This window comes from Dipodomys merriami, unplaced genomic scaffold (genome assembly GCF_024711535.1).
Source record: "Dipodomys merriami isolate MVZ:Mamm:240054 unplaced genomic scaffold, mDipMer1.0.p SCAF_3, whole genome shotgun sequence".
NCBI lineage: Eukaryota > Metazoa > Chordata > Mammalia > Rodentia > Heteromyidae > Dipodomys > Dipodomys merriami.
In genome coordinates, this window is record NW_027204492.1 from 106,241,133 (window position 1) to 106,266,313 (window position 25,181).

The 25,181-nt window shown below is 40.7% G+C and overlaps 1 protein-coding gene across 1 annotated transcript; it reads right to left on the reverse strand.

The window, feature by feature from the left end:
• Window positions 1–111: 111 nt before the first annotated feature.
• CUNHXorf58 (chromosome unknown CXorf58 homolog) lies at window positions 112–25,026 on the reverse strand. Its single transcript, XM_070039281.1, has 9 exons — window positions 24,794–25,026; window positions 22,331–22,475; window positions 19,922–20,012; window positions 16,240–16,334; window positions 14,609–14,720; window positions 9,549–9,680; window positions 5,151–5,380; window positions 1,273–1,432; window positions 112–497 (listed from the first exon to the last, which is right to left on the reverse strand). The coding sequence occupies exons 2-9, from the start codon at window positions 22,468–22,470 to the stop codon at window positions 318–320; spliced, it is 1,140 nt and encodes a 379-aa protein (XP_069895382.1). The 5' UTR covers window positions 22,471–22,475; window positions 24,794–25,026; the 3' UTR covers window positions 112–317.
• Between the last annotated feature and the right edge of the window lie 155 nt (window positions 25,027–25,181).

Consider the following 25,181-nt stretch of genomic DNA (forward strand, 5'->3'; position numbering starts at 1 on the left):
GCCATCATAATTGTTAGATTAAATTAGGTAGCCAAAGAAGAGAACACCATGCGGTAATGAGGTAGGATAGAGAACTTTATTCTGAACTGCTGCCCAGCTGTGCATGGTTGGAGACGCATGGCCAAAGAGGCGCAGAGCTGCTTAGCTCAGGGTTATCAAGGTAAGGGGTGGAGGAGAGGGTGTGGCTAGATGAGGGAAGGTGTGGCCACATTGGCAGGGAAGGGGGGTAACTGCCTCCAGGTGTGCCAGTTACCTAGGTAGTGCAGGTATTGAGCGCAGACTTAGGAGCAGGGAGGTGCCATGGCCCCGGGCGGACCTTACAATAATGAACTCCGATGAACACTCAAGTCTTGATACCACTTAAATAACTTATTTTCTTCTTGTTCTGATTCGTCTGAAGTGGATCTTTCAACTTTCACAATATCAAAAGATGGCGTGGAGAAGACTGTCGTTCCTATTACTATTGGTTTTTCACTTGGTTTGACTGTTTTTTGCTCCTAGGCAGAATGATAAATAAAAGCAGAAAGTGCTTTATATTTGGCTTATATTACTATATATATGTATGTATATATTTTAGCTAAGTATGGCCTGTTCAGATATTGGTTAAAATGTGAAAATTGAATAAAATTAATTAACTCATCTTTTTTTTTTTTTTTTTGCCAGTCCTGGGCTTGAACTCTGGGCAGGGGCACTGTCCCTGAGCTTCTTTTCCTCAAGGCTAGCGTTCTACCACTTGAGTCACAGCTTACTTCTGGCTATTTTGTAGTTAATTGGAGATAAGGGTCTCACTGATTTTCCTAACTGGGCTGGCTTCAAACCTTGATCCTCAGATCTTAGCCTCCTTCGTAGGTAGGATTAGAGTTGTGAGCCATTGGTACCTGACTTTTATGGTTATTTTTCAGATAGGGCCTTGTGTTTTTACCTAGCACTGGCCTTGGACCATGATCCTCCTACTTTGTGCCTCCTGTATATAGACAGGATTACAGGTATAAGTCACCATACCTGGCTTGTTTGTTAACAGTTTGTTCTGGCTGGCCTCAAACTGAAATTCTCACAAGTAGGTAGGTGAGAAATTATAGTCACGTGCTAACACACCTGGTCCTTTAAGAATTTTTTAACAATATGTGTTACAGTACTATCAAAGGTATACAGTATACCAAAGGTGTTTCAGCCTTGAACTTGTGCATTTGAAAAACCCTACTTATGAAAATAGAATTAGAGGCATTTAAACATATTGTCCAAAACAATGGCTTCAATGAAAGTGAAACTTACAGTCTTTGCATACATCTTTGCTTCCTTATCCTTTACATAACCTTTTTTCATTTTGTCAACTCTCATTTGAGCCAGTTTAGGATTACGAGTGGTTAGTTTCACATCAGCTGTCTGCTGATACGGACGATATAAACTACAGACTCTTGACAAGGATGAGCAGCTAGAAGACAGGGAGAAAGTACACACAACAAAGTGGACATGAAAGCAAGTTCCAAAGTGGATTAAATCAAATGCTCTCTAGCAAATATATCATACACCTCAATACATTGAACACCATTGCTTGTGAGCTTTTCGGTTAAAGTTCTCATTCCTGCTTGAGTTGGCATTGTTCTTTATCTGGCACTTGAGGAATATAGATGATAATGAAAGAGCTAAATCCTGGAATCAACTGAAAATAAGCTTTTCAGGAAAATACTGTGTGATGGCCATTATAATCTTATTTTTTAATATCATACACTAAGAACAAAAACCTTTTATGCAAGGTACCGGTGGCTCCTGCTTGTAACTCTAGCTACTCAAGAGGCTGAAATCTAAGGACTATGGTTCAAAGCCAACCTAGGTAGGAAAGTCTTTAGGACTCTTATCTCCAGTTAATCACCAAAAAGCTGGAAGACGAGCTGTGACTCAAGTGGTAGAGCACTAACTTTGAGTCAATAAGCATAATTTTGTTAATTGTTATTAGAAAGGTGGGGGCTGGGAAGGTGACTCAGTGGTAGAGCGCTTGCCTTGCATGCATGAGGCCCTGGTTTCGATTCCTCAGTACCACATAAGCAGAAAAAAAAAAAAAAAGAAAGGTGATATACAGAGGGGTTACAATGTTATAAGTCAGGTAAGGAGTACCTTTCTTCTTGGACTATGTCACCCCTTCTCTCGCTCTCTCCCAGTTTTCTTCTCCCATCCCTGCCCACAATTCATATAGTTCATTTTTAACATAATGTCTAGGGAGTAGCACTGCTGCATTGGTTCACCCCATGTCCCTCCATTTCTCTGCCCCCTTTTCCCCCAAAGACAGGTAACGAACTAACAAGACAAAAAAATCCCTTGTTTCCATTTCCTGGAGTTCATTTTGATAAATAATATTTTATATGATCAGAGGCACGCCTTTGTATTCTTCCCCTAAGAGTTTCCTCCTTTGGTCTCTCTGTGTGTGACTGTCTAGCTTATTTGGTTCTTACATGACTCATTCTGGGACAATCAGTAACATGAATCCAAATAGCTGAAAACCCAGGGCTATAAATGGTGGCAAAGAGAGTTATATCATTTATTTGACCTTGGTGGTAAAAGGGTTAAGTTCTATATTAAATGATTATATGTTTGAGTTAGAAAAAAATCTGTTTTACAATTACAGACTGAGCCCTAAACCAGGCCATCTGTCTGGCAAACGTATATCTTGCATCATAAAATAACTGAGTTAAATTATGTTATTGGGTCAGTACTTCTTATCTCTGTTCTTCAAGAACTCTAGCATATTTGCTTGACAGCGGGTCATCAGTATCTTCTTCATGGTCTAAAGGAGTATTTTTCATTTTAAATATGCATATGAGAATAATTACCAAGTACTTTTCTCTTTTATCATTGCTTGTTCTTAAGAAAGCCAGCTTCATTTGTAAATAAAATGGGCTATGAGAGTCGTACTAATGGAAAGGAACAGGAATGGAATTGGCAGTCACAGTCTGCCTGGGTTATTCCAGATCGAAACGTATCTATTTTGCTGCAACCTACACCTTCAAAACGTGCATCGGTTCACATGCTATAAAGAAGGGAATTGTCCCTTTAATTTATATGCAATTTATCCTAGGCCAGGGGAGCCAGAACAGCAAGAATGTAATTAGACTTCAGCAGAAAAGCAAAAAGCCCTTGGCTCTGTGCTGCATAGGCACAGATATAAATATAACATAAGTTATATTTATGAAAATAAATATTAACATCCGCACCCAGGGCTCTCTTACTAACCACACCCCATCCACCCTTACCACCTCCCCCACCCCGGTACCGGATGGCTCTTGCTTTTTGCAGGTTGCACTGCTTCTCACATCCACTTTAAAGTAGTTGAATAATAGGGAGGTAGGGAGAGGAAGGAAAGAGAGATCAATAGAGAGGGTCAATCTGACTAGGGTATAATATACATGTGTGTGATATGCCACAGTGAAATGCCTTTGTACAGTTAATATTCACTCAAAATTGAATAGCAGCAATATAACACAGGATCCATGAGAGGGTTGGGTACCACTGGGGGTGGGGAGGGGAAGGAAAGCCAATGTGGCTAAAGTGCTTTATACTCATGCACGAAATGGCACAATGACATGTGTTGAAATTGCTTTAAGAAGTGGGAAGGGAATTAAAAGGAGAGTGATAGAGGGGTAAGTTTGATCAGGGTGGGCATGTATGAAATAGCACAATGAAACTCCTTTGTACAGTTAACATATGTCATAAGGAACGCAAATGTGTTTTCTTTCTTGCTATTGTGGCTAACATATTTATAAGATGATTTCTGTGTTGCTTTGTATGTCCCTCCCCCACGGTATAACCCCTGCTTTCACTGTATATGATGTTGGTATAATTTGTGGAGGGGAAGGGAAAAAACAAATCGTTTAAATAGGGATACAGGTGGACCCATTGCAACAATGAGATGTACAAGTCGTTATGTCGAAAATGAACTTTACAACTTTGGTGTGTGGGGGGATGGAGGATTGGGTGGGGGGGTGGGGGGGGAGGATGGGAAGGGATGGGAAGGGGAAACAAAGGAGGAGGCTACAATGCTTGATAAGAAATGTGCTCATTACCTTGCCCAGGTAATTGTAACCCCTCTGTACGGTATTTTCACAATAAAAAAATTAACATATGCCAATCAAAGTGTAAACAAAAATGAGCCAATAACTGATTGAACTCATAACATTTATAAATCACAAATTTATAAAATCTATAAATTACAAATATGCAAAATTTGACAATGTGATTTCTTTCTCTTCCCTCTACAACTCCTTCCTTTTGTCCCTTCCTTTCTTTCTTTTGTGCCAGTACTGATTTCTTTCTCCTCTCTCCCTCCTTACCTCCCTGCCTTCTTTCATCCCTTCCTCTCTTTTATGCCCATACTCAGGACTTGGGCACTGTCCCTGAGCCTTTTAGCTCGAGGCAAGCCCTCTACCACTTGAGCCACAGCTCTACTTATAAATCTTTGCTGGTTAATTGGAAATAAGAGTCAGCCCAGGCTAACTTTGAACTGGGGTTCTTAGATCTCAGCCCTTCTGAATGGCTAAGGTTTCAGGCATAAGTTATGAAAATGTTGTGATTTCTAGATAGAAAACAACCCAAGGCTCTATGTCTGTGTGCACTCTGTCTACTATCTGTTCTACCTAAAGATTTTCCCTCAATCACTGAACAGTTTTTATATTTGCTGTCAGCCTCCAGCCATCCTGAATTGCTCATTTGGTAGCACAAGTTATCTCCCCGGGTACTGACTGACCTTTTTTTTAAGGGCTCTGTTTGTGAGATTGCATACTTTTTCTTTTTTTTTTTTTTTGGTCAGTTGTGGGGCTGAATTCTGGGCCTGGGTGCTGTCCCTGAGCTCTTCGGCTCAAGGCTAGCGCTCTACCACTTAAGCCACAGTGCCACTTCCAGTTTTCTGGTGATTAGTTGGAGATAAGAGTCTCACAGACTTTCCTGCCCAGGCTGGCTTTGAACCTCCATCCTCAGATCTCAGCCTTCTGAGTAGTTAGGATTACAGGCGTGAGCCACCAGCGCCCAGCTGAGATTGCATACATTTTAAGCAATCTGCCTCAGCTGTCTTTTCCCACATATGCCTTATTGCTATCACTAGTGAGTGCTTCGGAAGAATGTGAACATTTTGAGAATGTAACACCAAGGACAGTTTCTTTTACCTCATACCAGAAACCACCTGCATCTGCTGCTGACGCATCTCTTCTGACTGTGGTTTCTGTAACAGATACTTCATTTTTTTCTGTAAACGCTCCGAGATGGCACCAGTCTCCACATAATTAAGTATGTCATACATTATCATTGCCTTGGGAATGTTTTGAAGGGTTAATCTTCGCCAGTAGTTATTCCTGCCACCAGATGAGGCAGGGATTTCATCAAGAAGACTATTATACTGCATAGGAAAAAAAAACAATTTGGGGATTATTAGTTTGTGTACTTTATAATGGTTTCATACACATTTCCCAAGGTTCCATTTAAAGATATTCCTTTGTCTTTTCTCTGAACTCTATGGACAGTTCTATACTTCCTACCAACTAAATATCTCAGTTATGTCTATAACTTAGATCTCTGACAGGAATGCTCGATTCAGGGCACCTAGTTTATGCGTGTAGGAATATGTTCATTCAATGTATAAACATATTATAGCCCATAAACTGGGCACTGATGGTCCACGCCTGTAATTCTAGTTACTAGCAAAAAAAAAAAAAAGTACTTCACATGAAAGAAACTCTAATGCATTTTGCAACACTTAGGGATATGACAATTCATCAAGGAATAGAGGGGAAAATGCTTGTTCCCCACTATAACTTACAGAAGAAAAACAAGAACGCAAGCATTCTTCAAGTTTCTTTCCATATCTATAAGCGGATTTTTTTCCCACAGCCTTTTGTGTCTGGTTATGGGTTAAACTCAGGGCCTCCCTCATGCTGGGCAAGGCCTCTACCACTAAGCCTCAGTCCCAGTTCATCCCCTCCCCCGCACCAGCTTCACTGACATTCACATAACATTCAATTTCCCCAACATGGACGGCTTCTTAGTATATTTAGTGTGCTAAGTGTGTTGAGATGTCTTTCATTTGCTTATGTACTAATAACGCAGTAGAAGGTTTAATGTTTATTTTTAATTTAGTATAAATATATATTTTGAGGCAGGGTCTCACTATATAGCCAAGGCTGACTTGAAATTCCCTCCAAGTCCTGGTCTGGCCTTGAGCTCACAATCCTCTGACTTTGGCCTCTTGAGTGCTGGGGTTACAGGTATGTACTGCCAAATCCAGTTATCTTTATTTTGTTTTATTTTTTTGGGTCCGGTTGTGGGACCTGAACTCTGGGTCTGGGTGCTGTCCCTCAGCTCTTCAGATCAAGGCTAGCGCTCTACCACTTGAGCCACAGAGCCACTTCCGGCTTTTTTCTTTTTGCTTATGTGGTGCTGAGGAATTGAACCCAGGGCCTCATGCATACAAGGCAAGCACTCTACCACTGAGCCACCTTCCCAGCCCCCAAATCCAGTTACCTTTAATGAGTTGACAAAAATGTTTACAAGTCATGACACAATTACAATTTTCCCCCGCTGATTATGTGTGCTTTGATTGATTTCAGTTTGCATGGTCACTGTTATAGTCCCACAGTGCTGTACAAAGTGAGAATGCCAGCCGGGTACTGGTGGCATTCTCATACCTATAATCCTAGCTACTCAGGAGGCTGAGCTCTGAGGATCGAAGTTTAAAGCTAGCCTGGCCAGGAAAATCCATGAGACTCTTATCTCCAATTAACCACCAAAAAGCTGGAAGTGGAGCTGTGGCTCAAGTAGTAAAGCACTAGTCTTGAGCAAAAGAGCACAGGGGCAGTGCCTAAGCCCTGAGTTCAAGCCCCAGACCAGCACCAAACCAAACCAAACCAAAACTGAGAATGCTTGTGTAGTTTATTTCTCAGCAGTGCCATAGTAAAATGAGTCAACATCTCAGACCATCAACAACCTGCTTTACCATTTGTTCACTGTGGGATCATGGGCAAGATTTTGGACATTGTTAAGCTTCATTTTTTTCTCATTTGTATAAAGGTTCACATGATTTACAACCTCAAAGATTAATGGAGATAAACTGTGTGTTAAGAGTTAAAAGCAATTTCATCCATGGGCTCCAAAAATACCCATAATCATCTTATCTCTCTTTTCCAATATGTCTATTTGGAGACATCCATTCTTGACATATTCACAATCTGCAAGTATGTGACCCTTGTCCTTAGCAAATTGGCCTCCTTAGCACTATTTGTTTTCAGGTCTAATTTCCTAATCCCATAGGTTAAGTCTCTCTAAAAAAGAAAGAAAAGAAAAAGAAAACACACTTGAGTCTCTAAAGCACTGCATTAATTTTGTGGGTGTATAATGAAACAACTGAGTTAAAGCTAAGGACACATATGCCATCATGATAGGCCAGAATTTGGGGATCCCTTGTTTCTTTAGAACTTTCCAAATGAGAGTAATGACATCACCTGCCTCTTATGAGAATAAAAGATGTTAGTGTTACAGAAACATTTGTGATTACTACTACTGCTACCACCACCACCACCACCACCACCACCACCACCACCACACCGCTACTATTCCGTTTAAGTGTCCTGATTCAGCACTGTTATCCATCCAGTAATGCAAACCAACAACCTAGGAGCTACAAAAGTCATCTTCCTTTAGTTTCGTTCTTAGTCTGTCACTCAGGCTCATTGCTTTTACTTTATTTATCTTTTGTATCTTCAGACTCACAGCCATAGATCATGCAACCACCAATTCTCCTAAATTCCCAAGAGCCTCCAAACAGGGGGAAGACTTGTTGATTTCATCCATTCTCTATACTGAAGTGAAAGGGACTTCTTTATTCTTTAGATTTAACCTTCCAACCTTCCTTTCCTTCCTTCTTTTCTTCCTTTCTCTTCCTTTCTTTTCTTTCTTTTCTCTCTTTCTTTCTTTCTTTCTTTCTTTCTTTCTCTCTCTCTCTTTTCTTTCTCTTTTTCTCTTTCATTCTCTCTCTCCTTCTATTTCAATGCTGCTACTGGGTCTTGAACCAAGGATCTTGAGCTCCTACCTGTTTTTTCTCTCTCATAACTGGTACTTTACCACTTCAGCCACACCTTCAGGCCAGAATTTTTTGGCTGGGTAACTGGAGGTGGAGTCAAGGGAACAATTCTGTCTAGGCTGGCTTTGAACTACAATTCTCAGATCTCAGCCTCCTGTGTGGCTAGGATTCTAAGAGGGAGCCATCAGTGCCCAGCTTGATTATCTTATTTCTTCAAACACTTCACTACTCTTTGGCTCTCGTATATCTCTTCTAGTAAATGTTTCTCATTGAATGCAGAAAGAAGAAAATGTATCCTTGATTACAGCCCCAAAGCCCTTGGTGATCGCCTGTCAGCCCTGTGGCAATCCGGTGTACTCTCAAGCCACAATGACTTGCTGTCAGGCCCTGCTGCCATCTGCTCACCCTCAGACTGATGTGCATAATCAATCATGCCCGGCAACCATTTCCCACTTTTCCCTTGCTCCTAGAGTCTTGACTCTTTTTTTTTTTTCGGCAGGTATGGAATAACAATACACTCAGGGAAGGAGAGCTCCAGCACATAAATCATGAATGCACTAAATCAATCATGGAAGAGATGCCATTTCTCTTTATCAGTGATTGGTGTGGAGGCGCCTATGATTCAGTTCTAAATAATGTGACCTGAATAGAAATCTGTTGGAGGCTTCTGGGAACTTTTATCTTTCTTGAGCTAGACAGCAACATGCAGCTGGGCACCACTGGCTCACGCCAGTAGAATCCTAGCTACTCAGGAGACTGAGAACCTGAAGACGGTGGCTCAAAGCCAGCAGCCAATCAGGGCAGGAACGTTCATGAGATCCTCTTTCTTCCAATTAACCACCAAAAGCTAGAGGTGGAGTTATGGCTCAAATGATGGTGTCAGCCTTGAGTGAAAAAAGCTAAGGGAGAGTGCCCAGGCCCTGAGTTCAAGCCATAATACCTGCACAAAAACAGACCAGAAAAAAAGATGAAAAACAAAACGAACAAAAAATAAAGAGCAAGATGCTAGAAGTTCCTGTCTTCTTGTCTTTCATTGGAGTTGAAGATGTGCTGGTCATCTTGTAGTCATGTGAGAAAAACCAATAAACCTACATAGAAGCTGACTCAGAACACTGTTATCTTGAGCTAGCGAATTAGCTAGCCCAGAAACCACCTATTCAGGTAATTCTTTCCTGTTTGTTCAAGCCTACTGCAGTTGGACATATTCTGTTACACCAGAAAGCTTTGAAACAATAAGAAAACTTCCTTACTATGTCAAATCCTTATTATTTTTTTTTACTTTTATTTTTTATTTTTCCTAGGCTCTGTCACTGAGCTTCTTTACTCAAGGTTAGCACTCTACCACTTTGAGGACTGGCAAAAGAGAGACAGACAGAGACAGAAAGAAAGAGAGAGACAGAGAAAGAAATGTGTGATTTTTTTCTTGGAGGGAGGATCAAGTCAGGAAGATTTTTGTCCTTTGTTTCTAAGTATGCAACTTGAAATTACTTACTTGCACATAATCTTTCTGGGTGACAATATCCTTTTGATCAGTTACTTTAAACTTCTGGTAATAACGTTCATCTTCCATAATCTGCTGATAAAATTTCTTTTTCCCCATCATATTGTAAGCACTAGACATTCCCTATAAGGACAATAGGAACACATATTTTACAATGGTGGTATATTTCACTCTTTTGGAAGTATTGGGGTTTGAACTCAGGGCCTCATGTTTTCAAGGTAGGCATTCTATTACTTGAACCATGCTCTCAGCCCTATATTATTTTTTTTCAGGCACTGTCTTATCTTTTTTGCCCAGGCTGGTCTTGGACTGCAAGTCTTCTAGTTAAACTATCTGTGCAGCTTGTATGACAGAAGTGAATCACCACATCTGACTTTTTTGTGGAGCCTTGCTACTTTTTTCCCTAGCTGGCCTTAAACTATAATCCTCCTGATTCCTACCTCCCCAAGTAGCTGAGATTACAAATATAAGCCAGTGCACCCAGTCAAAGATAGTAGTATAATACTTTTTCTGATCAGATGTAAAGCACACACTGGATATATCCTTTTTACAAATATACTACTTTTCCCTTTCTCCTGACAGCATGATAGTAGAAAGGCTACATTTATAAAGAAGAGATTATATAGGAAAAAACTGGTGGCATTGGGGTTTGAACTCAAGGCCTTGCACTTGCTAAACAGGCAGTTTGAGCCATTCGTCCAGCCTTTTGTCCTTAAGTTAAATCTATCTATCTTGTATGTATGTATGTATGTATGTATGTATGTATCAATCAATCAATCTATCTATCTATCTATCTATCTATCTATCTATCTATCTATCTATCTATCTATCTATCTATCTATTTTTATTGTGCCAATTCTGGGGATTGAATTCAAGGCCTGGACACTATCCCTGAGCTTTTGTGCTCAAGACTAGCACTCTATCACTTGAACCACAGCTCTACTTCTGGCTTTTTGGTAGTTAATTAGAGATAAGAGTTTCATGGATTTTTCTTTTTCTTTCTTTTTTTTTGGGTCCAGTCGTGGGGCCTGAACTCTGGGCCTGGGCTCTGTCCCTCAGCTCTTCAGCTCAAGGCTAGCATTCTACCACTTGAGCCACAGCTCCACTTCTGGCTTTTTAGTGGTTAGAGTGTGTTGCAGGCTTTCCTGCCCTAACTGGCTTTGAACCATGATCCTCAGATCTCAGCCTCCTCAGAAGCTAGGATTACAGGTGTGCGCCACCAGCGTCCTGGCACAGGTGTTTTAAACCTACTTACCATTTGTTTCTATAGCTTTAGTTGCACAATTTTAAAATGCAGCTAGAGAATTAGAGTCCACAATCCTCAACAGATCAGTTTTGCTTTTAAAATCAATTTCTCTCCCTTTAAAATGTTCTTTCCCTTTAAAAGATGAAACAAAACCCTATAACCTCATTTGTACTGTCGATGCAAGGAAAACTGATCTGGTGAGTATGCAGGTTGCCCTAGGAGCTGCAGTAATACATAATACTAGGCCTGACTCTTTTCTGTGTTAGTACATTGTTCTCAAATGGAAACATGTACGTTTCAAGTTGCTTAGGCCTCCCTCCTCTTCAGACTTCATTCTCAACCAAAGAGAAGCAGATAAAAGATTTTTTTCTTTTCTTCTCAAATGTCAACAGTTTCTATTCAAGGAAAGCATCTGGGAGATCAGAGACCAAAGAATGACAGAAAATAAGGAGGCTCAAATGCTGTCTCGATCTATTAGCACCCAGTCTTAGTTTCCCTATCCTTGTGCTGAGAACTGAACATAGAGTGGGAGAGATTAAGTATTCCCCACATTTATAAGCACATGCTGACTCTTCTAACACATTTATGTTATCTGTTTGTGCTTCTGTCCACAAAGAGTCTGCTTATGTAGAAGGAGGCTGAAATTCAAGAAGAAAACACAAATATCTTTTGGTTCCAATTTCTCTTTCCCCTTGCATCTCAGAATGTGTTATTTGTGAAAGTATGGTGATTCTGATAGGGAGGAAGTAAAAGAGTGCTTCAAAGATCAAAACCCAGAATTTATGTTCCTTTTACTTAGCACACATCACAATAGTTAGCCTGCACATATTTTCTACTCCAATTTTCACTTTTGTTATCTGGAATCTTCCTGATTATTTATTTTTTTGTGGGGTGTGGGAGAGAGTGGTAAGTGCTGGAGTTTGAACCCAGGACATCTCATTTGCTAAACTTGCTTGGCTTGTATTCTACCACTTGAGTTTCATCCCTAGTGTGACTTTATGTTTTGTTTTGTTCTGGTCCTGGGGCTTAAACTCAAGGCCTGGACACTGTTCCTGAGCTTCATTTTGCTCAAGGCTACTGCTTTACTACTTCAGCTATAGCTCTACTTCTGTTTTTTTTTTCTTTTTATTACTTTGGTGGATATAAGAGTCTCACGGGCTTTTCTGCCAGGGTTGGCTTTGAACTGCAATCCTCAGATCTCAGGCTCTTGGATAGCTAGGATTACAGGTGTGAGCCATTGACACTTTAGTTTGACTTTTTGATAGTTAATTGGAGATGGTGTCTCCTATTCTCAGACTTTTCTGCCTGAGGTGGCTTTAGACCATGATCCTCTAGGTCTCAGCTTCCTGAATAGCTATGATTGTAGACATGACCACCAGCAGCTCTTCCTGATTTCAGTTTTTCTTTCTAAATTCCAAAGCTGAGAGAACATGTATGGAAAATAAAAAGAAGATATGCCAGTGCAATAATCCTAATGTGCTAAATTGAAGGGATAGAAACAGTTTACTGAAAATATGAGAGGGAACCTTCCTATACGTAGATCATTTTTGCCTTCCAATTCATTCATTTCTTTATATAATAAACATCATAAGGAAATATAATATTGGCAAATCTCTCCATTATGCTTTCTTACAATTGATTTCCTATGGGTTGCAATTAACCAGCCCTATAGTGACACTGAAGGTAAAACACAGTTCGTTGTACCCTGGACAGATAAGAAGACGTACTTTAAGACTTTCTTTAGGTGTAACTACATTTTATTTAGCTGAGATTACTTAGAAAAGATCATTATAGTGTGTTACTCCTACTGTCTTCCTCAGCAAACCAACACCCCATACCAAGACCCAGTTTTCTTGTTTGTATATCACCTTAACTGTGATGGTCCATTCCAGTCCCTTGGCTCAAGAAAACCATGCCCATTTTGAGAGGGTACTGGAAAAAAGTTTTCTGTCAATGCCAAGATGTCCTTGGTCAAAAATCTGCTGTGTATCCTGAGATTCAGGAAAATAGAAACCAATGAGCAAGAAAAGCTTGGCCTTGGGAGAATAGAATGGGTGAAATCTAAGTGCAAATTCCAGGATACTAGTCAACATGAGTAGGATTCAAGAAGTGGGTTCTGTTCTTAAGGGGATTATTGGCCTAGGCCTAAAGCAAGGAAGACTCTGTTTGGAAAAAAAGCAAGGCAAAAGGGGCCTGATGGTGTGGTTCAAGTGTACAGTGCCTGCTTAGCAAGTATAAGAGCTTGAGTTCAAACTCCAGTACCACAAAAATAAAAGAGAACAAAGAAAGTTTAAAAAATCTATGTGTGGAGATATATTTATGTTTGTCGGTCGTGGGGCTTGAACTCTGGGCTTGGGCGCTGTCCCTGCGCTCTTCAGCTCAAGGCGAGCACTCTACTGCTTGAGCCACAGTGCCACTTCCAGTTTTCTAGTGGTTTATTAGAGATAAGAGTCTCATGGACTTTCCTGCCCGGGCTGGCTTTGAACCGCAATCCTCAGATCTCAGCCTCTTGAGTAGCTAGGATTACAGGCGTGAGCCACTGGCGCCCAGTTTATGTGTGGATATTTTTATGGGAAAAATGAGGATATAGAACGAACTATTACTAATGATTAATCCAAAAGAGTGATAAATCATGACCTATTTTCTTTGTAAATCTCCGGGCTAGTTCCATCATTTTCCAACAGTTCTTTCAGAATTTAAAGAAAAAAAAGCCTGTTTCCTGGTCAGGGAACAAAAAAACCCCAACAAAATAAAAAATTTAATGAAGTTATAATACAATATTCTAATGAGTTCAAATGTCCACACAGTGATTTCCTGCCTCTAAGATTCTCAATTTCTCAAGCCTGGACACAGGAGAGGTTGGGCTGGAATTACCCAGGAGAATTTTAGTTCCTGGAAATGCTCCATTATACAACCTCAGGAAAGAAACAACTGATATTTTATAGGGTCAACTGTTAGTTTATTCCATAAATGAATGTGGCATGAATTTATCCTTCAAATGTAAGCTAAATTTATACTATCCCATCAATCCACATAATGAAGAAATATTAATGTTTTTGAAGCAGTACATTGCATTATGAAAACATGCAGCTCATTTGATACATGTCCAAACCAGAGTTGATTGATTGAGAACATGGAGCAAAGTAGCCTCTTTCCTTTTCTAATACTCTTCAGGGTCGAAATACTGCTATGTTGAATGGGACCAGATACTGCCAGGCCGTACAATCTTCAGTACTGAACACAGGTCACAACTCATGATTTCACATTGGCCAAACATTTTGTGTAAAATATATCCAGAAGAGGACTTTTTATTTTTTTGCATTACAAGGATTCAACCTATGACCATAAACATGCTAGGCAAGTGCTCTACCACTGAGCTACAACTCCAGACATGGAAAAAACTAACCTTTGCTGTATGGTTTAGTAAATAGGAGAATTTCTACCTTTTAAACTCAATTACAGTTAGGTTAAAGATTAAAGGAATTAAACTTCTGCTAGAACTCCTTGCTACTAAAAGTATGGTTTGGCTGGGTGCCAGTGTCTCATGCCTATAATCCTAGCTACTCAGGAGGCTGAGATCTGAGGATTATGGTTAGAAGCCAGCCCCATGAGAAAAAAGTATCCCTGTGAGATTCTCATCTCCATTGAACCACTCAAAAACCAGAAGTGGCGCTGTGGCTCAAGTGGCAGAGAAGTAGTCTTGAGCTGAAGAGCTGAGGGACAGTGCCCAGGCCCAGAGTTCAAGCCCCACAACCAACAGAAAAAGAAGTTGAATTAATATAAAATGTACATCATGGAACATCACCTCATTCGACGCCATTAATACGTTTTTCCCGCTGAAATACTTGCATTTACAGCTATCAGTCTGAAGAAAAATTTTAAACACTATGTAGGGTGGAAAATTTTCACCATTAAATCTGAAATAAAGACAAAAAATTAGTTATATGCCATCAGTTTGGGGGTTTCATTATTTCTTCCCCTTGGACTTAAGGTAGTTCATACCATTTCTCAAATATAGAGCCAAGGCTATATGCCAAGAGCATGTAAAAATACAGTGATGAGCTGGTTTCTGGTGGCTCACACTTGTAATCCTACCTACTCAGGAAGCTAAGAGCTGAGGATCCTGGTTCAAAGCCAGCCTGAGCAGACAAATCTGAGACACTCTTATCCCCAATTAACCAGCCAAAAGTCAAAAGTGGAGCTGTAACTCAAGTGGCGTAGTATCAGCATTCAGCAAAAAGGCTAAGAGAGAGTGAGAATCCCTAAGTTCAAGTTCCAACACTAGCACAAAAATCATAAGTAAAAATGCAGAGTGAGTCCAGGCCTGTGGTGGCTCACACCTGTAATCCTAACTACTCAGTAGGATGAGATCTGATGATTACAATTGAAAGTCAGCCTTGGCAGGAAAGTTCATGAGATTCTCATCTACAACTAACCACCCAAAAGCCAGAAGCAGAGCTTGTGGCTCAAGTGGTAGAGTACTAGCCTTAAACAAAAAAAGCTCAGGGGCATTGCTCAAGACTGAGTTCAAGCCTGGGACCAGAAAAAAAAGAAACCCCACAGGATGAAAAGGTCTACACGTTGGTGTGCTTACAACTATCCTCATACCTATGTCAGACCAGAAACAGAGTGGGAGATGAGACTTACTCTCATGGCAACTTTAGTTCTTTGTTACTTTTGACGTGGTACTGGGTTTTAAACTCAGTACCTCATACTTACTAGGCAGGCACTCTACCACTTAAGCCATGTTGTCAGTCCCACCTTCCTTTATTGCTTTAGCTTTAGCTTTTTGGATAGAGTATTATACTTTCTTTTGCCAGTCCTGGGTCTGAGGCTAGTCCTCAGGGCCTGGGCATTGTCCCTGAGCTTCTTTTGCTCAAAGCTAGCACTCTACCACTTGAGCCAAACTGCCACTTCCAGTTTTTTCTGTGTATGTGGTGTTGAGGAATGGAACCCAGGGCTTCATGCATGCTAGGCAAGCATTGTAACCCTAAGCCACCTTCCCAGCCAAGTCTCCTACTACTTTTTGCCTGGGGCAGGCCTCACTCTGTGTGTGTGTGTGTGTGTGTGTGTGTGTGTGTGTGTGTGTGTGTGTGTGTGTGTATCTATATCCTCCCTATATCGCTCTCCTTTATAGCTGGTATGACCAGTTCATTGAGATTATGTTTTGCTAACTCCCCACCTCCTCTGGGCTCGGGGGGCTGTCATGAAACTGCCAACCTCCCAACCTCCCCTTCTCAAGTAGCTGCCCTTTCTCTCATGGCAACTTTTGGCCAGTGTCATGCCTTAGATTCTTCACATAACAGATGTAAATAAAGACAACACATTTACTTTCCAATTATATCCTGAGAAGTTGTGAGGACTTAAAAATAATTTCTAAGACTTCTTATTCACTATGTACTCCTTGGAATAAATAAATCAGCATAGATATATTACCTGAATCTGACTTTATACTTCATGCTAGGATCTTTGACAAGTTGGGCCTCTAAAGGACTCACTTTCTTCAGTATTTCATACGATGCAAAATATTCCTGAAATAGATGATAGAGCTATAAATAGAAAATACTGTCCTAGCCGGGCGCTGGTGGCTCACGCCTGTAATCCTAGCTACTCAGGAGGCTGAGATCTGAGGATCGCGGTTCAAAGCCAGCCCGGGCAGGAGAGACCGTGAGACTCCTATCTCCAATAAACCACCAGAAAACCGGAAGTGGTGCTGTAGCTCAAGTGGTAGAGCGCTAGCCTTGAGCTGAAGAGCTGAGGGACCGCGCCCAGGCCCAGGGTTCAAGCCCCACGACCAACAAAAAAAAAAAAAGAAAAGAAAATACTGTCCTGACCAATTTGCTGACATAACAGAGGATGAGTGTCTAAGTGTTCAGAATACTGTCCTGGGCTTGGAATTCTGAAGAGGTAGTTTCCTATCTTGGCTCTTCCATTTATCATCAGTGCAGGCTTGAATCAGTCAATTAAGTTTTTGGGTCCTCAAATTTGAATATCTGTCCACGGGCATTTTTATCTCCCTAGGACAACACTTTACAATCTACTGTAATTACCTACAAACTTGCCTGTGTCTCTACTATAGACTTTAAGCATCATGAAAGCAGGGACAGTTTCTTTCTTCTTTCACTATAGTTCTAATGTCTAGTACAGTGCTTGAAATATACTAAATGCACAACAATCACGTGAGGTTGACTGAATCACTGTAACATGAGGATGGCTACTGTAAGCTACTTGATTTTTCTTTCTGTTTATGTGGTGCTAAGCAATCAAACCCAGGGCTTCACTCATGTAAGGCAAGTACTCTACCACTGAGCCACATTCCCAGCCCTACAAGATTTTTTTTGGGTGCTAGTCCAGGGGCTTAAATTTGGGGCCTGGGTACTATCCCTGAGAGTTTGTGCTCAACTTTAGCACTCCACCACTTGAGCTATTAGCTCCACTTCTGGCTTTTTGGTGGTCAATTGGCGATAAGAGTCTCATGGACTTTCCTACCTGTGATGGCTTTGAACCATGATCCTCAAATCTCAGCCTCCTAAGTAACTAGGATTACAGGTGTGAGCCACTGGTGCCCAGCGAATTACTAGATTTTTAGCACTCTTTAACATTCATAATCTTATTTAATTCTAACAACAGTAATAGTATTAGAATACTATTACCCATTTTACAAAGGAGAAGGTTAAAGCAGGGTGTTTTTTGTAATTTACACATCAGAATGAAGGTAGTAAAAGGGAAACTTAGATATTAGACTCTTGAATGCCCACTCAATGATAGTCAACCTTATGCTCCTGATAATCACATAAGATGTGTAATAAAAGGCTCTTTATGACTGGGAATGTAGCTTAGTGGTAGAGTGCTTGCCTAGCATACATGAAGCCCTGGGTTTGATTCCTAAGAAAAAAGTCAGAAGTGGTGCTGTGGCTCTAATGGTAGAGTGCTAGCCTTGGGTACAAGAAGCTCAAGGACAATGCCCAGGCCCTGAGTTCAAGGGCCAGGATGGGTAAGAAAAAGACTTTTTATAAGAGCTACCAGTGCCCAATAAAAATTATTTTAATGTGGCTATCATATTAATGTGGTTACTGGAATTCTGAATTATTTGACTAGGGGAATATATAGTACTATATAAGGAAAGCTTCATATTACGCTGGGATTGCTAGAGTTGTTTTTGAGGGAAGGTGTCATATACATTAAAAAAAAACTGTGAACATGAAATCCAGAAAGCTCCTTTCTTTTTAAAAATATTTCTTTTTGTTAAGTATCTGTACAAAGGGATTTCAATTCTACAGGTTAGGTTGAATACAATGCATCTTGATTAATGTCACCTTTTTCATAATTCTCCCTACCTTTCCCTATCCCATACCTACCTTCAAGTTGTTTAGTTCAAGTTTTACGTAATGTACATTGAATATAATGTCACATTTGCTCACCCTTCTTCCTTAAATTCATGTGGACACCCTTAATCTTTGAAGAACATGTTCCAGCTTCCTGGTATTCATGTGGTTAAATGTTAGTTGTTCAAAGGAATTACGCTGTTGGACTCCTTCCCTAAGTATAAATCCTTTACATGATTTGTTATTCACTCAACTGGGATTATATTCTTTATACTGTTCTGACATCTTTTTCACTAACAACCTATCTTGGTTATCTTTCTATTGCAGAGTCACGTTAATTCTGTGAGGTTTAACACTGCCAAACTTCCTTGCCGTAACACTAAAGTTAAAATGAAATTGCATATATTATAGAATACATTCACAGAAATGGGATTGTTGGCAGAAAGCAAGAGCATTTTTATTTTATTTTTTGTGATTTTTATTTATTTTTGCCAGTCCTGGGGCTTGAACTCAGGACCTGGGCACTATCCCTGAGCTTCTTTTGCTCAGGGCTAGCACTCTACACTTCCGGCCTTTTCTATTTATGTGATACTGAGGAATCAAACCCAGGGCTTCCTGCATGCTAGGCAAGCACTCTACCACTAAGCCACATTCCCAGCCCACTTATTTTAATATACTGTCCTTTTTTCATATTAGCATCAATTAGTTGTACAAGGCAGTTTTGTTTTGACATACCCATATATGCATAAAAGTACTTTTAATTCAGAGGGTTTTTGTTTATGTTTCTAGTGCAGAGGACTGAACCAAGAGCCTCATACATACTTAGCATACAATGCTACCACTTAGTTACTCCCCCAGCCCCTAATTTTAGAGATTTTTATTGTTGGAAGATCACCGTCTCACATCTTCAAGTAAGTAATCAAATTAAAAAACTGAGAAACTAGTCAGTACTATGGCTTGTGCCTGTAATCCTAGCTACTCAGGAGGCTGAGATCTGAGGATCATCAAAGCCAGTCCATGTAGAAAAGTCCCTGTGAGAGTCTTATTTCCAGTTCATTCCAAAAATAACAAACAAAGAAACAACACTGGAAGTGGAACTGTGCCTCAACATGGTATAGCATTAGCCTTGAGCAAAAGAGCTCATGGACAGCAACCAGGCCCTGAGTTCAAGTCCTCTGACCAACAAAACAATACACACACACACACACACACACAAACGCAGACACAGATACACAGACACACAGACACACCACACACACACACACACACACGCGCGCGTGCGCGCACGCACGAAAAGTAAGAAACTGTCAGGTGACAGTGGTTCACGTCTGTTACCCAAACTATTCAGGAGGCTGAGATCTGAGCCAGCCCAGGCAGGAATGTTCATGACACTTACCTCCAATTAACCATCCAAAAACTGGAAGCAGAGCTATGGCTCAAGTGGTAGAGTGCTAGCTTTGAGCAAAAAAAGCTCAGAGAGAGCGCTCAGGCCCTGAGTTCACACCATAGAACCAGCACAATAAAAATTAATATATACATTTCAGAAAAAGAAGCAACAATCATTCATATTAAAAATAAATTAAAAAATATGCATTTAGACTTAACAAAAGAAGCAGTTCCAGAACCTTACACATCATTATGTCTAAATAGCAGAGACAAAGATGGCTTGCTACTCTATCTTTAATGAACAGACCCTTCAGCTTGATAAGCAATTAAATCTGCCAGAGATTAAAGATAATAAAAATATAATTAAAAATAAGTCTGCCAGAGAAAATAAAAAGAAAAATACATACCGCTGCACAGATTGTATGTTTTAGAAGTCGAAATAATGATTTGTCCAAATAAGTGAGCCAATTTCTCTGTATTATTTGAGCTGAAAGTTTTCTAATAATTATGAGAAGAAAAAGTTAGTTAATATTACATACTTATCATTTTTCTAAAATCTTGGAGAACTTTCAATTTCTGCATCCTTCTCTTGTACTTCCCCATCTCCCATGCTCAGACTGACTTAATGAGGAACATTTGGATATGCTAGTTGGAATAGATCATTTGCAGAATCCAGTCAGAATGAGAATACAAAATACTTAGGACTATTTCCCTTGTATTAAAATTTTCTGGCTAAAACTTTATCAAAAAGCATATATATATAATGAATGTATCATCAATAGGCAAAATCATTTACGCCTTAAGATGATTTCACTGCAGTTAGTACTTAACACTATCCGGCCTGCTGTTGGTGCCTCATGCCTGTATTCCTAGCTACTCAGGGGTTTGAATCCAGCCCAGGCAGGAAAGTCTGTGAGATTTTTATCTACAAAACTACAAAAAAAAAAGTCAGAAGTAGCGCTGTGGCTCAAGTGGTAGAGCACTAGCCTTGGGCAAAAGAAGCTCAGGGTCAGTGCCCAATCCCTGAATCCTAGCTGAGGACAGGCACAAAACAAATAACCACAACAACAAACATCCCCCCAAAGTCAGTGTCTGTCTAGTTCAAATGTAATGAAATACTAGGTGCAATAGCCAAAGTTATAAGAGGCCTAGTTTTCTATTGCAAACTGATAAGCATGATGTAGAAGGTAAAACTTCCTTCCTTGGCTGGGTGCCGGTGGCTCACACCTGTAATTCTAGCTACTCAGGGGGCTGAGATCTGAGGACTGCCGTTTGAAGCCAGCCATCTAGGAAAGTCCATAAGCCTCTTATTTCCAGTTAACCAAAGAAAAGCTAGAAGTAGAGCTATGGCTCAAGTGCTAGTCTTGAGCACAAAAGCTCAAGAGACAGTGCCCAGGCCCAGAGTTCAAGCCCCAGGACTGGAAAAAGAAACATAAGGCTCATCTCGGTCAGGTCATAGAATTATTCCACTTTGGCTGGGTGCCAGTCTCTAATCCTAATATTCAGGAGGCTGAGAGCCACAGGCTCAAAGTGGCTCAAAGTGCTATCCTTGAGCAAAAAAAGCCACTCAAGAGTGCAAAGCCCTGAGCTGAAGCCCCAGTACCAGCATGCAAGGAATAGATAATAATAAAACTGTTCCACACATGGTAGCAGGATCAAATATGTGTGTTAGAGTGCTTTGTAAATTATAAAATAGTAAAATTCGAATAGTTATTCAACTTGAAGGGTTTTTTTTTTGGTGACATTGTGAATTGAACTAGGCTTTTGTGCTTTTAAGTAGGCAATCTGCCACTTGACCACATGCCTCCAGCCCCATTTTATCTCGTGTGTGTGTGTATGTGTGTGTGTGTGTGTGTGTGTGTGTGTGTGTGTGTGTGTGTGTGTGTGTGTGTGTGTGTGTGTTGGCATTATGACTTGAATGCTGAGCTCTTGCATGACTTGCTTGCTCTACCATGTGAGCTGAGCTGGCTTTTGTTTTTCTTTTTGGTTAGTTGGATATCGAGTCTCACTGACCTTCTGACCACATTAACTTCAAACTGCATGTACTCCTCCAAATCTCAGCTTCCTGAGTAGCTAGGATTACAGACATGAGCTACTGATATCCAGCTTTGTCTTCTTGGTTACTTTGAGGTGGGGGGAATTGCTTTCTGCCCAGGCTGGTCTAGGCTGTGATCCTCCTAATTGTGCTTTCCTGTGTTGTGTGCAGCTACACCCAACCACTGGTTGAAATGTGTGTGTGTGTGTGTGCAAGCACGTGCGTGTGTCCTAAGGCTTGAACTCAGGGCCTGGGTGCTGTCCTTGAGTTTTCTTTTGTGCAAAGCTAGTGTTCTACTACTTGAACTATAAGTCTACTTCCAACCTTTTTGGTAGTTACTTGTAGATAAAAGTCCCAAAACAAAGGAGGAGACTACAATACTTGATAAGAAATGTACTCATTATCTTGCCCATGTAATTGTAACCCCTCTGTACAGTATTTTCATAAAAAAAAGTCCCAAAGACTTTCCTGTTAAGGCTGGCTTTGAACTGCAATCCTCTGATCTGTCTCCTGAGTAGCTAGGATTACAGGTGTGAGCCACCAGTGCCTAGTTAAATCTCACTAACTTTTATGCCTGGGCTGGCATCAAATAGAGATCCTATTTTGTCTCTCAAGTAGCTAACAGGCTTAAACCATCACACTCAGCTGAAGGTCATTTTAAAGCACAAAGATCTTTCTAAACTTACCCAACAACTCATTTTTGAAATTATCTGGGTAGATTTGGGTAAGTTTGGAAATTGTCCAGTTGTAGAAATGACAAAAGGCTAAAATGGGTACTTACTCTTGTTTTGCCTTTGACTTTTCTAGTTTTGCTGTTTGTTGTTCCTGGCTTTCAGCTTCTGACTTCTGAACAGGAGTACGTGATTCTCTTGAGATTTTCACTTTCGGAGCAGGAGTATGTGATGCTCTTGAACTTTTCATTTTCCCTATAATACAGCGATTTGAAAATATTTAAAGTAATCCATTAAGGTCAGAATCTATATTCTTGCATCATTTGCACTAGACTCAAACAAATGCTATATGATTACACTGCTAATTTTAGAACCTTTTCAAAAGAAAGGCAGTATACGTCTACAGTTTTCATTTTTGTGCACTAAAAATATTCTGTGGTATGTGGGAAAAATCTGTGAGCCTTCCTAAGTTGCCCTCTCTCCCATCACATCCTCTTTTTACCCCTCCTCCATCCTACAGCTAGAATTAACTTTCAAGCAATAATTCAATCTTATTGCTCTCCTCTTATTACTTCAACCAACTTGCTGGAGACAGGAGGCAGCTGGCTAACTGTGAAATCCATAGGGCCTACTGGAGGATTTTTATATTCTTTTTTTTTTTGGGGGGGGGTCCGGTCGTGGGGCCTGAACTCTGGGCCTGGGCGCTGTCTCTCAGCTCTTCAGCTCAAGGCTAGCGCTCTACCACTTGAACCACAGCCCCACTTCCGGCTTTTTTCTTTTTGGTTATGTGGTGCTGAGGAATCGAACCCAGGGCCTTGAGCATGCAAGGCAAGCGCTCTACCACTGAGCCACCTTCCCAGCCCCGGATTTTTATATTCTTATTTGTAAACTTTTCATCCTAGTTTTGTCAAATAGCTCTGAGACTTGGGGCAAATCAATGAACCCCTTGGTGGTTCAATTCCCTTCTTGGAAAAGTAAGAGGCTGTGTGCTAAATTATGTGATTCTACCTCTAATTTTTTAAAGTTATGCTTTAAAGTATTCCTCTAATTTGGATACCGCCTCCCAAATTCTTAGTCATGATATCAAAATATTTCCAAAACAAAATTCTAGTAATATGTCTCCTTTATGCATTTAATAAGAACGCTAATACATCCTGTATTTTTGAAGTAGTCATGACCACAAATGGTATTTTGAACTACCTCTTATGACTAACACCGCATGAAAAACACCTCTGCTTTCAATTGGTGACAAAGTCACAGGTACTGCTAATGTTACTGTGGTTTGTTGCCTACACTATAAACAAAAGAAATGCTAATATTCAGTTAGAGGTTAGTGAAAATGAAATTGTCATTTTCCTCCCATCTGAGTTTACCCCTGTAAGTATAAAGTACTCCTGCTCAAATTTAGCACTGAGCTTCCCACATTTATATATCTGATGTGAGGCCTTCTAAGACTGCTGTTTCTCCTTGGGAATGGGGATGGAGATAGGGATAGGGATGGGGAAGGGGATGGCTTGGAAAATACAATTCTCCTAGGAACTAGAAAAACAGTCCTTAATTGACACCTGGGATTTGGCTTGGCACTTAGCTAGGTCTTAGTGTTTCCACTTCCTACTACCGCTCATACTTCTAACGTCACAGCAAAGTTCTGCTTCCTTGAATTCACTCCCATATACTATGACAAATATAATACTCTTGCTAAAATGCCCTAGTTTCCTTGAAATGTGCATGTTTTTTCCCAGTAAGAAACTCAACCTTTTCTTTTCACACACACACACAAAAAAAAAACCACAGGAAGAAGAAAAAAAAAAGAAACTCAACCTCTTCAGGGACAAATGTGTTCCTACTGGACGTTTTTTTGTTTGTTTGTTTGTTTGTTTGTTTTTGCCAGTCCTGGGGCTTGAACTTACGGCTTGGGCACTGTCCCTAAACTTCTTTTGCTCAGGGCTAGCACTCTACCACTTGAGCCCCAGCACCACTTCCAGCTTTTTCTGTGTACATTGTACTGAGGAATCAAACCCAGGGCTTCATGCATGCTAGGCAAGCACTCTATCACTAAACTGCATTCCAAGCCCCCTACTGGTCTGGTCTGGGTACCTGTCTAGATTGGGCTTCCATTTTCTATAAGATTATTATAGAAATAGACTGGAATATGAAATACACTGTTCTTATGAGACAACCCACGAATATTTTAGGCTACAGCACAGATTGCAAAGGGTTTGAATCCCGGCTTCTGACTTCATATAAGTAATTTTTTGTGTGTGTGTGCCTGTCTTGGGGCTTGAACTCAAGGCATGAGCACTGTCCCTGAGCTTTTTGCTCAAGGCTAGTGCTCTATCTCTTGAGCCACAGCTCCACTACTGTAACTTTTGGTTAATAAGTGTCTCTCGGAATTTTATTCCTGGGCTGGCTTTGTACCGTGATCCTTCGATCTCAGCCTCCTGAGTAGCTAGGATTTCAGGCGTGAACTAGCAGCTCGCAGTCATATTAGTGATTTTTATTCTAGTTAATATCTATTAATTGCCATTCTTATACCATATTAACCAATACGTGATTCCTAGTGAAGGACTTACAAGTGAAGAAAAAAATCTTGTCAAGAGCCTTTCGCGGCTAAAGGACGTGGCAAATTGAAATTCAAGAAATACTCAGTCTGCAGCCAAAATGAAACGACCTTTTGTGAGGTCAATCCTAACGCGCAAAGCGTGGATTCTAAGTGGCCTTCCAAAGCCTTCCGGGGTCACCCAAGCGCCCTTGCCGGGTCGATTTAGGCGCCCCGGAGTCCCAGCCCACGCCACTGGGCGTCCAATAGGACTGGCATCGAAGGCCAAGCCCCAGAGTCGCTGCGCTCCTCCCTCCCCTTGTCTCTGCGCGCCGCCCTCGAGAACGGACGCTTTGTGTTGCCTAGCAACAGCCAGCGAGCGAGGAGGCGAAGCTTCCTGGAGGGCGGGTCTTCCGAACGCC

What these genes read in the sequence shown, in the direction of transcription:
- CUNHXorf58 (XM_070039281.1), bottom strand. Translation starts at nt 22,470, where the DNA reads ATGAAAAGTTCAAGAGCATCACATACTCCTGCTCCGAAAGTGAAAATC. An exon ending in AACATACAATCTGTGCAGCG is followed by an intron (nt 16,335 to 19,921) that starts GTATGTATTTTT and finishes CATCTATTTCAG; the next exon opens with GAATATTTTGCATCGTATGA. An exon ending in CCCAGAAAGATTATGTGCAA is followed by an intron (nt 5,381 to 9,548) that starts GTAAGTAATTTC and finishes TTTCCTATGCAG; the next exon opens with TATAATAGTCTTCTTGATGA.